At 40.0% G+C, this 13,102-nt stretch overlaps 1 protein-coding gene across 4 annotated transcripts in view; it reads right to left on the bottom strand.

The window, feature by feature from the left end:
- The window catches only part of ERC1 (ELKS/RAB6-interacting/CAST family member 1), a 545,652-nt gene that overhangs the window by 126,226 nt on the left and 406,324 nt on the right, over window positions 1-13,102 (bottom strand). For all 4 annotated transcript variants that reach the window (XM_023182988.1, XM_023182991.1, XM_023182990.1 and 1 more), the window contains one exon: window positions 7,552-7,696. In XM_023182988.1, the coding sequence (XP_023038756.1) occupies window positions 7,552-7,696 (145 nt within the window). The remainder of the gene's footprint in view (window positions 1-7,551; window positions 7,697-13,102) is intronic.

Below are 13,102 nucleotides of genomic sequence, written 5' to 3'. Positions count from 1 at the left end.
CTGGCGCTCAGCCACTGTGTGAGACAATGATGATTACTTTAAGCCACTAAGTTAAGGGTAATTTTTATGCGGTAATAGATAACTAACAGATTCTGGCATAACTGGGAACGGGGTGACACTGTAACAAAAACTTCAAACGCCAGTGTGGCTTTGCAGCTGGGCAGTGGGTGGAAGCTGGAAGACTTGGAAAGATTCTGAGGAGAGTACTAGTGCAAACCTAAAGTGCCCTGAACTGGCTGTTTGCTGAAATGGGGGCTTTCAGGAGGGTGCCACTGGATCTTAAAGGGAAGCGAAGAACTTGTTACTGGGATCGTTGATACGCGGTACCAGAACGTTAGCAACAACGTCACCTGCAGCTGTGTGGAAAGTGGAGCATGTGCTGAATAAATTGAGAGATCCAGCTAAGTAGATTTCCAGTTAAAGTGCTGAAGGTGTGGGCCTGGTTTCTTCTTGCTGCTTATGGCAAAATGTGAGAGGAAAATACACTAGTGTGGCCACCCCAAACACAGCTTAGCATGGCCCTTTTATGTATTTATGGGAATTTACAAACACAGTATAAATCTAAAATACATATATTTAAAAAATTCCATATGTGTATTACAGCAACAAACTGAAAGTGAAAAATCAGACCAAAATATCACACAATATACTCCCTAGATTAGTCAGTATTTGACCTGGAAGTAGTGTTCCTTGTCACGTGCTTCCCTTTGATAGTGTATTTGTCAAAACCATGAAGTCCCTAATGAGAATTATAGATATAAAATACCCTAACTATGCAATTTATTTCAGGATGTCATCTGAAGGCTCAGATGCAATAATATAACAGTCAACAAGGTACACCCTACCCTCATACTCCTTAAATCTTAAGTCTTAACTTTCTGCCTCTGTAAGAAAATTTAGTCCTCTGTTGGTTCAGAAAATAGGACAGAGGAAAGGAAGGGAAAGTAGTTAATAAAACTGACTAGACACGTCTCTCTGGCTCACCATTACAATACGGAATAATGGCAACTTGAGATTTGACGTCATGTATGTGGCTTTAAAGGTTGATTCTCCATTATTCTTATTGGCAAGAAACTTCCATCATGGATTTCATTTCTAAGGAAAAGGCTTTAAATCACTAAGTAGACTACAGACAGGTCTATTTGCTTGGCTAGTTGGGAGAACTTTTCATATAATTTTTTTTTCATAGAACAGAATAAGTCCCAAAAGGTGATTTTCATCTAACTGGGTTCATATTAGATTATTAGTATGTCTTTACAGGATTTTAGCTGCGTTCAAAAACAATTCATGTATACTACAGAGGGCCAACAGTCTGACATGTCAGAATCCAATTATTTATTGTCTTCCAGCTTGGTGGTCCTAAATATTGCTCCAATGGGGAGTGGTCAGGACCTTGGGCTAAGAATTTGAAAATCAAATTTGAGCATTTTTTGAAAAAAAGTATCTGACCCCTACATTCTTCAGATCAATGTTAAGCCAGTTCTTTCCAAATTTTAGTAAATAGGAACAAATCACATTTTTCACATACAAAACAACTTATATTCTTCACTCAAAACTCTGAGATAGGTAAAGAAGACACATTTCAAACCAGCAAAATGATTTGAGTTTGGCTGTAGAAGAATTAATAACAAAACTGCATTTTCTCTCATAAAAGCTGTGATCAAAGCACATGTCCATCAAAACTGAAAGCTGAAACGATACTATTTCACTGTTGTCATAACCCTAAGTTCCAAACAAATGGAGTTTACTGAACCTTCAAAAAGGTATTCACCTTTGTACCAATAAATAATAAGCCTGGGAAATTTTCGTCCAAATAATGATTTATTCGGAAAGTTCCAAGCGCCTAGAGTGGCGATGATAAAAGTATCTTTTCAACCACAACTTCATAATTAGTACACCATGCTACGATAGTAGACAGTAGCCTTTCATGCCACGAGGAGGAAAAGATAGATGATATACAGTCATTTAAAGGTGGGCCAATGGCCAGCCCTACACCATGTGAGAAAAGTTGAAGTCAAAATAAGAAAGGCATTAACCGATATACATTTTCTATTCACTAGCAACGAAGGAGTAAAATAACCCTAAATAAATGAATCAAAAGATAGTGAGTCCATATTAGGGGACAGACTGTTTCTGAGTGGGATGTGTGGACAGGGCACTGAATCCTGTTATTATGGTACCAGCATTCTAACAGGGATGGGGAAGTGTGAAAGCATGTACAAACGTGGGTTCACAGATGTGTGAATGTGTGCCAGAACGTCTGCTAGACTGAAGAAACAGACAATTCAGAGCATAGGCTGGCTTTCCCGACCTACTCAGCGAATGTCAAAGTATTCAACTTTACCAGATGAAACAACAAGAGTAAAGGTATCATACAAGGTATCCTATGCAGTGCCACAAGAGAGACTAAAAATTGTTAACTAGAGAGTGGACAGAAGTTAATAAAAGACAGGTACTCAAAATATTATTCACTTGAGTACTTGGGGCAATAGTGAAATACTCTTTCCATCAAGAACTCAGTGATTAGGGAAATAAAGCAGTCTTCGGAGGATTAAGCAAGTAAAACACACATAACACAGTAGAAAACTGCTCTATGAAAATGCCTAACTGAATAATATAGGATCATTCCCAAGACCAACTGGATCACCTGATGTAATCTCAAGGAAGTGGTGCTGGGACGACGGGAGAAAGACTGCGTGTGCAGAAAGGTGATGCTCAGCCTGGAACAGTGAAAAGGGAAGCCCAAGGAAAACAAATCATACCATTTCTGTTTTGTTTCTGGTTCTTTATAGACAGAGAGGGGAAGCGCTGGAGTATAAATAGATACCCTTTTCTGTCTCTCAGGGAAACAAATGAGTATCATAAAAACATGAAATAGCATTGTTTGTATTATTCTGATTCTAATACAGTCTAATTACCAACCATCTGGAATCTTCACGTAAGATGGTAAGGGAGAGAAAAGAATCACTTCTAATTCTTGGTCCACCACTTAGTCTTCACGGAAATTTAGCCACAGTTTTAACGTTTTTGGGTCTGAAGTGCTTCCTCTACATAACGAAGATACTATCCAGGGTTGTGGGGAAGATCCCTGTGATATAAAGCCCTTGTGCCCTGCACACTACAGTCAAGTGGTACGTGGTGGCCATTATTGCCACTGCTCTGTTTTCACAGAATTATGAAAAGTTATACCACTCGGGGATATTTAGAACAGGCAGGTCACATATGGAAAATCACAGAACTAGAAGGCGAGTGAGATGGGATGTATGCTGGGGAGTTATCACTTTCCCAATGTTGAGGACTTCAGGCAGATGGGTATTTAAATGTTCTTCAGTGACGAAAATTTAAGATTTAAGAAAGACATATTAGAATTTAGAATTATTTTTTAAAAATTCTGTATTAGAGTCATATCATTAAAAAGAACAGGTGGAAAAAAGGAAGGATAAAAAGTACCTCTCCCTTTTTTTCCTAACTGCCTTGAGAAATATGTTCTTCCTCAGAGGAGTGGAACACCATGTGCTAGCTGTGTAATTCTGAACACTATGTGAGTCTGCACATTTAAATAAAGTGGTCAGAAATCACCAAGAATTAGAGCCAGGTTGGTGGCTCACGCCTGTAATCCCAGCATTTTGGGAGGCAGAGGTGGGTGGATCACAAGGTCAGGAGTTCAGGATCAGCCTGGTCAAGATGGTGAAACCCTGTCTCTACTAAAATTACAAAAAATTAGCCAGGCATGGTGGCGGGCGCTCGTAATCCCTGTTACTCAGGAGGCTGAGGCCGAGAATTGTTTGAACCCAGGAGGCGGAGGTTGCAGTGAGCCGAGATCGTGCCACTGCACTCCAGCCTGGGCAACAGAGCAAAACTCCGTCTCAAAAAAAAAAAAAAAGAACGAGAGCCATGCTTCCTAGGGCACAGTTCTCACCATGAACAGGGCTATCAGTGATAGAGAATGGAAGTGGGGATTCTAGGCACTTTAGGTTTGCTATCTTATTTAATTTCACACCAACTCTGTGAGGTAAATCTGAGGTGAATGGGTAAATAAGTTACATAATGTTTGGATGACCTGCTAAAGCTGTCAGTAGAAAAAGCTGGCAAGGCCAGGACCACCTTCCACAGAATGTGATATGATTTGGCTCTGTGTCCCCACCCAAACCTCACCTCGAATTGTAATCCCCAAGCGTCAGGGGAGGGGCCTGGAGGGAGGCGACTGGATCATGCGGGCAGATTTCCCCTTTGCTGTTGTCAAGATAGTGAGTTCTCACGAGATCTGATGGTTTAAAAGGGTGTGGCCGTTCCTCACTTGATCGCGCTCTCTCTCCTGCCACCATGTAAAATGTGCCTTGCTACCCCTTCACCTTCCACCATGATGGTAAGTTTCCTGAGGGGTCCCCAGTCATGGGCATCTGTGAGTCAATTAAACCTCTCGTCTTTAAATTACCCAGTCTCAGGTAGTACTTGATAGCAGTGTGAAAGCAGACCAATACAGAATGTCTGCCAAGTGTCTAGAACAACCAGTGTTTGATGCATTAGCCTGTGAGTTCCTTTAAGATGAATACTGTGCCTTTGTATCCCCATGCCTACAAAATACTGAAATCAAATAATATATTATATGACAATTAATTCTAATACAGAGGATTACAAAATTATAGTTGTAAATGAGATTATCTAGATTCAAACCAAATCAGTTTAAGTTTGTAGCCTTTACTTTTATACTGTTACAGTCAACTCTTAAAAACCGGAAAAAAAAAAAAAAAAAAAATCCCAGCCTGTTCTGAAAAGCCCAGCCTGCTATGACACATCTGTGTAGAGCACACAGCGGCAAAACCAGATTTCACACTAGCAACCAGTACAATATGGAGGCTGTAAAATTCCGGAGGTGAAAAGAAGAAAATAATGCTGAGAGAAAGGCCATCTGGTGACAGCTGCTGTGACTAAACAGATTGTATCAGTGCTTTCCAGGGTTCTATCTGAGTTTACACGAAATCTCGTGCGGGGACCTGACAATCGCAGCAGGGCTTCTTCATGACTTAAGGTCTGAACACACTGGTTGGCACCCACCACAGAACATCTGGAGCTTGTTAGACAGCCTTTCGTTTTTATTTTTTTCACTGGCCCTGGCCCCTTCCTCTGATGCAGCCTCTCCAAGTGCTGCTTTGCCATGAATGAGTCAAGGAGACAAGTTACCCTGGGGGGCTGGGGGGTGGTTAGAGGGGATAAGTAAATTGGGACCATATAGAAGGTAACCCCAAATCTATATAACCCTCATTGCTTCACCTCTTTCTGACGATAGGAATCACATGTGAATGCCAAGAGCCTATCAGGTGGTGGCAGCTCCATTTGCTGGAAAGCCTGGTCAATGCTGACGGCTTCCCTGTTAGGAAACAGCCTTTAGATTGAGGCACATTCCAGCAATTCAAGGACTAGAAGCTTTAAATTAAAACAGCATTGATGCCATATCGTCTTTCCAAAAGGCCTCTCCCTTGTCCAAAAGTTAGTACACACTCTTGGAGGAATTAAAGAATCAGATGCCTTTGGCAAGATTCCTTCCTTCTTGCTCACAGCATCCAGATACAGTTTGAAAGGGCAGGAACGTAAAAGGGAGGCAGGAGATGGCTGTAGGAAGGACTCCTGAGAACTGTTATTATTTTTCTCTGTATATAGGACACATCACTACAGAAAATTCAAGGCATATGGTTTGATATAAAGACACTGAGAATTCCTTAGCTACTTCCTTCTAAGGTTATAAGCTTATAGATTAATTAATTTCCGTAATTTTCTTTTTTCTTTTTTTTTTGAGACGGTGTCTCATTCTGTTGCCAGGCTAGAGTGCTGTGACGTGATCTCGGCTCACTGCAATCCCCACCTCCTGGATTCGAGTGATTCTCCTGCCTCAGCCTCCCAAGTAGCTGGGACTCCAGACGCCTGCCACCACATCCAGCTAATTTTTGTATTTTTAGTGGAGATAGGCTTTTACCATGTTGGCCAGATGGTCTCGATCTCCTGACCTCGTGATCCACCGTGCTCGGCCAATTTCCTTAATTTTCACATAATGAAAACATATGGTCTTCAGAGGCCAGTAATCAAAAACCACTGTGAATGAGGTACGGTGTTCTGGTCTGCCAGATACTCAATTCTATTTGGTGTCTTAAGTGAAGGGATCATGAACCGCTTAAATCATAGGCCTACGTATTCAAGCCTAAGTACTTAAGATAACTGATATTGCTAAATACATAAACGCACAGTGCAGTGAACTCCTTCCTCAATAATATCCTCCAATTTGCTATTATCAGCTTTGATGAGCCAAATTTCAGTTTTCAACTACTGGATGGATGCCTTTAATAATAAGCACATTCTTCCTATTTTATGTAACAGGTAGTCAAAATATTAGATGATGTCCTCTTCTTGCTAAAAAGTATTTTAGGACCCTGGAAAAGTTTTCTTTCACTTGTGAATGAGCAATGGGTTACTTTTTGCTGGTCAACTACCCATGCTGCAGAAAAAAGACATCTTTTGGTATTTTCTTGCAAAGTGTGCAACATAAATACATATAAAGTCTATTTCTAAGCAGTTTTAATTTGATCCACAGAGAAAATAACTTCGTTGTTTAAATATTGATTCTTGTTAATATAAACATTATACCAAAATACCATCAGTTGATGACTGACCTCCAAAAACAGAAAAAAAGAAATTTCTTTACTTGAAAAACTCTTTCTTGGTCTCATGACTTGAGGGAGAAGAGCACACCTGGTCAGCCAAAATGTACAGACAAGTGACTGGGAATGCAGGAGGCGGTCACGGAGGCGGGGACGCGGGTGCTGCGCACAGCCAGGAGCACTCGGTGAGGAGCCCTGAAGCTCAAGCAGGGCTCCGATGTAAACATCCAGCACTCTCCTTATCTTCAAAGGGATATGTTTTTCCCCATTTTTTTTATTGTGGTAAAATATGTCTAATATAAAACGTTATCATTTTAACAATTTTTAAGTTGATGGTTTTGTGTATTAGGTACATTCACACTCCTTGCAACTATCATCAAAGGGGAAAATTTTAGCTTTTATTTTCACAAACAAAAGGCGTTACATGAATATTAAAGCACTAAATTTTGAGAGCATTTAGGCTGGAAAAGAAAAGGGCCAACCTTTGTTCTTATCTTCAGAGCTTACCCCCCGATCCTGAACAACTGAAAATCTTCTCATGAGAATATCCTTAATGGCTGCTGTCACAGAAATCTTGCTGGATGTTTAAAAAAAAAAAAAAGCCTTTTCACGTCAAATGGGCTGATTTCACTAATTTCTACAATCCACTGTACAAAGTTAAAAAACATTCTCACAGAAGACCCGTGATATTGTCCAAAACAGCCCTCTTACCAAGCACGCGCTGCATTTCCTAGACATAGATTTGTGGAGGTAAAAAGTCTCTAATGATGGAAACTAACTGGCTCCAAGGATCAGATGTCTAATAGGAAACAAGAGACCTTAAAGTGCAAGCTGGCAGACACCCGTGTAGGGACGGTGCGAAGGCTGGCCCCACTGACCCTCCTCCTGGCATTTAACATACCTGCTGCTTAAGCTGCTGTACCAGACGATCCTTCTCCCGCTTCAGCGCAGCCACTTCCTCTTGGGTCTTTTTCTTAGAGGACGAAAGCTCCAAGAGAGCTATATTGGCATCCTTCTCACTAATGGCAGCCAGAAGAGCTTCCTGCCTGCAAAGAAGGAAAATGCCGGCAGTGTGACTTACCCCTTCCAACACTTCTTCGAGGTTACTACTATCGTTACCCCCATTTTAAGGGTAATAAAACCAAGGCTTTCAGAGTTCACACAGCTTGCCCAAGTTCACACTTGGAGTCAATGGTACAGCCAGGAATCCCATTCAGGCTAATCTGACTCTAAAGGTCTGTATCATGTTGTTATATTGCTATCTTAATAAGTTCCCCTATATTAGGCTAAGTGAAATAAGCCAGTCACAGAAGGACAAATACTGCATGATTCCATTTACATGAGGTATCTAAAATAGTCAAACTCATGCAAACAGAGAGTAGAACGTTGTTTGTGAGAGAGAGGAGAGGGGAAACGGGGAGTTGCTAATCAGTGGGCATAAAGCCTAAGTTACGTAAGATGAGTAGGTTCTAGAGATCTGCTGTGAGGCATTCTCCCTATAATTAACAATGCTACACTGTACGCTTAAGTGATAAAGAGGGTAGATCCCATGTTAAGTCTTCTTACTACGATAAAATAAAGTTTAAAAAATATTTAGGCCAGGCGTGGTGGCTTGTGCCTGCAATCCCAGCACTTTGGGAGGCCGAGGCAGGTGGATCACTTGAGGCCAGGAGTTTGAGACCAGCCTAGGCGACATGGCAAAACCTCACAAAAATTAGCTGGGTGCGGTGGCCTATGGTCCCAGCTACTCACTACTCGCTACTCGGGAGACTAAGGCAGGAGGATCTCTTGAGCCTGGGCGGTGGAGTTGCAGTGAGCTGAGATGGCACCACTGTCCTCCAGCATGGGTGGACAAACTGAGACCCAATCTCAAAAAAATAAATAAATAAAAATTATTAACCTTTAAAAAAAACTGTATTAGTAAGAACGTAGTATTTCATTTTATATTTTAAAAAGAGTTCCTATAGTTGCAGTTGAACTTGAAAAGTAAACAACGTTACTTTCTGTAAGAATAATCCTGTCACTTACATATTTTATCCATTTAATTTATTCCTTTGATAATTATCCTGTAGCTTCCAGACCACTTGAGGCATCACTGACACTGAAAACACTTTCATGCATACAGTGTACAACGAACCGCAAGCTTTAATGAAGTGGATATGGAAACCCAGCCACCTATTCCTGGGGCATTATGAACATCAATCGTTCTTTTTATCTCATCAATGCAAAGAAGTTTGCAGTTGTGGCTTTACTGGCAATGATCTGCACACTTTGAAACAGTAATTTAAACTTTACAGATTCCTTGTGGTTTAGCTAATAATTACTTTATGGTTTGCGTCCAAAGAAAAACAAGGTGGATTTAGTGGGGAGGCTGATGTAAGAAATTTACAAAATAATCATAATGAAGTTGGTGAACAATTACTTTCATAATCCAAAATGCATTTGTCAGCGGCTCATCTTTTATGAAAGAAGACATGTTTGATTTATAGGAACTATATAAGTGGCCTGAGCTTTTGACCTGAGGAAATGCTGACTCTGAGAATGCACTGCCCAAGTTTAACCTTGCTTCTGTCTTTTGTTAAGATAATTGAGCTTCAATAGCAGTCATATGGAAGAGTTTTAGTTTAGCCACAAACTGGAAGACTATCCGTCTACTGAATATTCTAATGGCTATTCTTTATTCTGGATGCGTAGGTATACTCAACTCTGAAAGCAAAACTAACAAATGGAAGATGTACACTCGGTTTACATCATGGAAATAAAGATTAGTTTCACTGGTTTTGCTGCTGGAGGAGGAGAGAAGCTCCTCATTGCACTGTCCCCACACTACGTAATTCTAAGAAATGGCAGGCAACTTACACCGCGAGGATCCAGTCAACACTAAAGGGATAATGACAGTCTAAATATATCCACGGACCACTTGAAAAAAATATGTTAAGTGGCGAAATGAGCTTAAAGGTGAAAGAGTTCAAGATGGTCTAACGGTGCCGTTTCCTGTTGACCGCGGTCATCTGTTCCCTTTTGGGAAGCTCCAAGACTGACCAAGCTGGAAGAAGCGGCATGCTTTCCCAGTAAGGGCACTAAATCTCTGTGCACCAATAGTCAGAATCACACATTTAGTAGCAGGCAAGCAGCAGAAGATGAATGACAGATAAATTATCTAATTAGATTGAAATAGCAGCAGCAGATGAATGACAGATAAATTACTCTATCTAATTAGATTGAAATACCAGCACCTTTGCTGAACGCAAAAGACAAAGGTGATCGGACCTGAGGCCTATTTTATGCTTAAGGAAAATACTGTAATATGACATAGTAAAAATGATTGCATGCTGTTGAAGCTTCGTGACTGAATTCCAAACTCTTTCATAAATGGTATGCTTGGACAGCTAGTGTGGTACAGCTAATCTCTGGGGTAAAATGCCAGATTTGCAAATCACAATATGAGATAACAGATGACAATTTAGATTTCTAATTTCAAAGTTTTAAGGAACGTGGCAATGGAGTCTGAGCCACTGGAATAATGTCTTTGTAGTAAGACATTTAATAAGGCATAATTGGAAGGATTTTTTATGCAATTCAAATAGAGATTTTATTTCACTGATGCTGTTTCTTTCCTGAGCAGTGGTAACATGCTACGGACCATACACAATCAAACTTTCTCTCCTACGACCACAGCTCTCCTCCTCCAAAAATCCCCTAACAGACTATCCTGGCTTTGTCCTTTCCATTTAAAACGTACACTCCCGACGCTGACTGCTACACGCATAGGTGCCTAAGAAGGGCAATTCATAGTCAACAGAATAACATGTTTTGATTATATACTGTACACATACTCATGTGAATTCTGAGTAATGTCTACCTTTGACAGGTATACCAGCTTTTAGGTTTTTATTTTCCAAAAGGGACAAAGACAGTATTGTTCGCTTGGTTACAATTCTGGTAAATGTGAAGTGGATACTATGAGGGAGAACAACCTCTTGGAAAAAATGTGGAGGACAGGCAAGAATGTGAAAGCTAGTACACAGTAACAGCAAAGACTTTTAGGAAATAAGAAAAATTGTTGTTCCTCAAATACATCTCTTAGAAAGGACTATATGGTATAGTTGAACTTATACATGGCACACCTGAGAGTGTCTAAACTCAAAAATGTTAAAAATACTCTGCTTTGCAGAGCGAATGGAATTCACAACGAAAAAAAAAAAGCAAATTGAAAAAGAATCTTATTTTAATAGCTGTCTATTCAATAATTGTTTCTTTGACAAAAAGTATTTTCTGATAAAAGTAGTACACAGTCACTGAAGAAAAACTGAAAGATACAGAAAACTATAAAGAAAACAAAAATTACCAGAAATAATTCCTTTTTATAATTTCTTTTAATCTGAGTCAGTGGTTTGAGATCACCTATTCTAACACTGATACAAATATTTTAAAGAAATTGAACCTCAGAGGAATTAATCACTGACTTTAAGAGCTTTACTAACTAAAGACTATCCACAGAGAGGGGAGACTTGCTAGTGTAGCACATTCTGACTTCATTCCCACGAGTCCCTACGGAGTAATACAAGCACATAAAATGTGAACGGTAATATATGTATGCCACAAGCCCAGGGCAAAATAAGAACTGCAATGCTCTTCCCGTCAAACTACTCTCCTTGTTCCGTTTCCTTCTTTTCCACAGTTTAAAAAAAAAAAAAAAGGAAAATGTGGACACGAAACCTTTCAAAGCGATTAGTAATTCTCCCCACCCGCTGTATGACCAACATGCACATTACTGGCATAATGAGTAGGTAGCAGCAGAAATCCAACTTTAAGTCATTACAGTAGCCTATTCACTCCATCCCTGGTGCTGTAAACTACCAGGCCAGTTGAGTCTGCCCTTTGACCTGCAAATTCTAATAGAATCAAGATGTCTCCAACAGGACTCTGCTGCGGCATCTGGGCTTCAGAAAATAGTAGGACCACCTCCTCTATCCCCTTCCCCGCTCTGGGCAAACGTCAGAAACTGGAGGCAAACATCAAAGGCAAATGGAGCTCAAAATGCTTTTGAATAATATTCCTGAATCCTTGAGACCACCGCAACATTAGCCTTCCATTGCCAGTAAATAAGAGACCGTAATTAGCATTGGAATATGGTGGTTAAAAATTTGAATGAGTCCTAAGTGTGTGTGTGTGTTTAACAGAAATGCAAGACAAAAAGAGGAGTATGAATGAAGGGATGTTACCAAGGTTTATTAGTCGCTCCTCCTCCAACCAAGTATGCCAAATTGAATGATTGCGTAATCGTGTTGTATACATTCTATAATACTGAAAACATCTGGAAAAATACCAGATGAAAACAAGAACAAGATAAGTAGCTTTGGACTTTTAATGTCATGGACACATAGGAATAGTTTAATTTACTCTAATTTCAAGATAAATCTGAAATCTAGATTCTCTTGCTGATGAACTAAATGAACCTTTGATTCTGCTGCCTTCCTTGTTATTTAACCAATTAGCTATCAAGAGTGAGTAGTAAACTACCAATATATCTCTTCTACTCTTCTATCTCTTCTCCTGAAGAAATCCTCTAAGGACTAGATTCCTCAGCTTCCCTTGCAGAGGTTTCAGAGACTATGGTAGACACACACTACTTAAATAAACTCTGAAAACCATAGTCCATGGGAGAGCCTCTGGGGGGGACCTCACTGAAATGCCTGCTCCCGCCAACTTTGGTCCCTGTACATCTTATGTCCTCTGTAGGTCATCTTGATTTAGGTGCCCAGAAATATCTCTTTAATGTAAAATGTCAACACGAAATTAACTTTTCCTTCCACCATAACAAATTACCCTTTTAATGTTAATAGAGCCATCATATTCCTGGATCCACAGGCTGACCACATTTAAATCATTTGATTTCTTCTTTGCTCTCACTGGCTAATATCCAAGTTTTGCTGGTTCTTCTTGTCTAATAGTTTTTAATGTACCCGCTGCTTTGTATGTACAGGTCACTCCCACCCTTTTATCTTGGGCCTGCATTATTCTTAAAGCTTCTTCTCTGATTTCTCCATCATTCTATACTGTCCTACTTTTCCAAGGTCACCGTCATTAGGTCTCTTGCCATAGCAAATATTGTGGCCTAATATTCAGGATCACCTACAATTTTTTAACCCATTTCTTCCCTATTGTCTTCCAAGGACTCTGTCATGGAGCTGCTATGTGTTTTCACTTAGGTTTATGTTATGTCCGCTGCCTGAAACGCCTGTAGCTTTCTCTCCTTCAAAATCTGGCTTCTCACTTAACTGCTTATTTCTCTCCATTCAGCATCTCCTTTCAGCACTTACACAGTTTGGATGATATTAACAGGCATTTGCTCTGTAAATGTTTTTTGATTCTTCTACATGGGTAGGGTCTGTTTCTCTGATTTTAGTAAGTTTATGACTTACCTCTTCAAAACTGTTTAACGTTTCTGG

The sequence above is a fragment of the Piliocolobus tephrosceles genome, chromosome 10, assembly GCF_002776525.5.
Source record: "Piliocolobus tephrosceles isolate RC106 chromosome 10, ASM277652v3, whole genome shotgun sequence".
In the NCBI taxonomy this organism is placed as follows: Eukaryota; Metazoa; Chordata; class Mammalia; order Primates; family Cercopithecidae; genus Piliocolobus; species Piliocolobus tephrosceles.
Note: the sequence above shows the minus strand (reverse complement) of the source record. Positions and strands in the feature narration are given on the sequence as shown.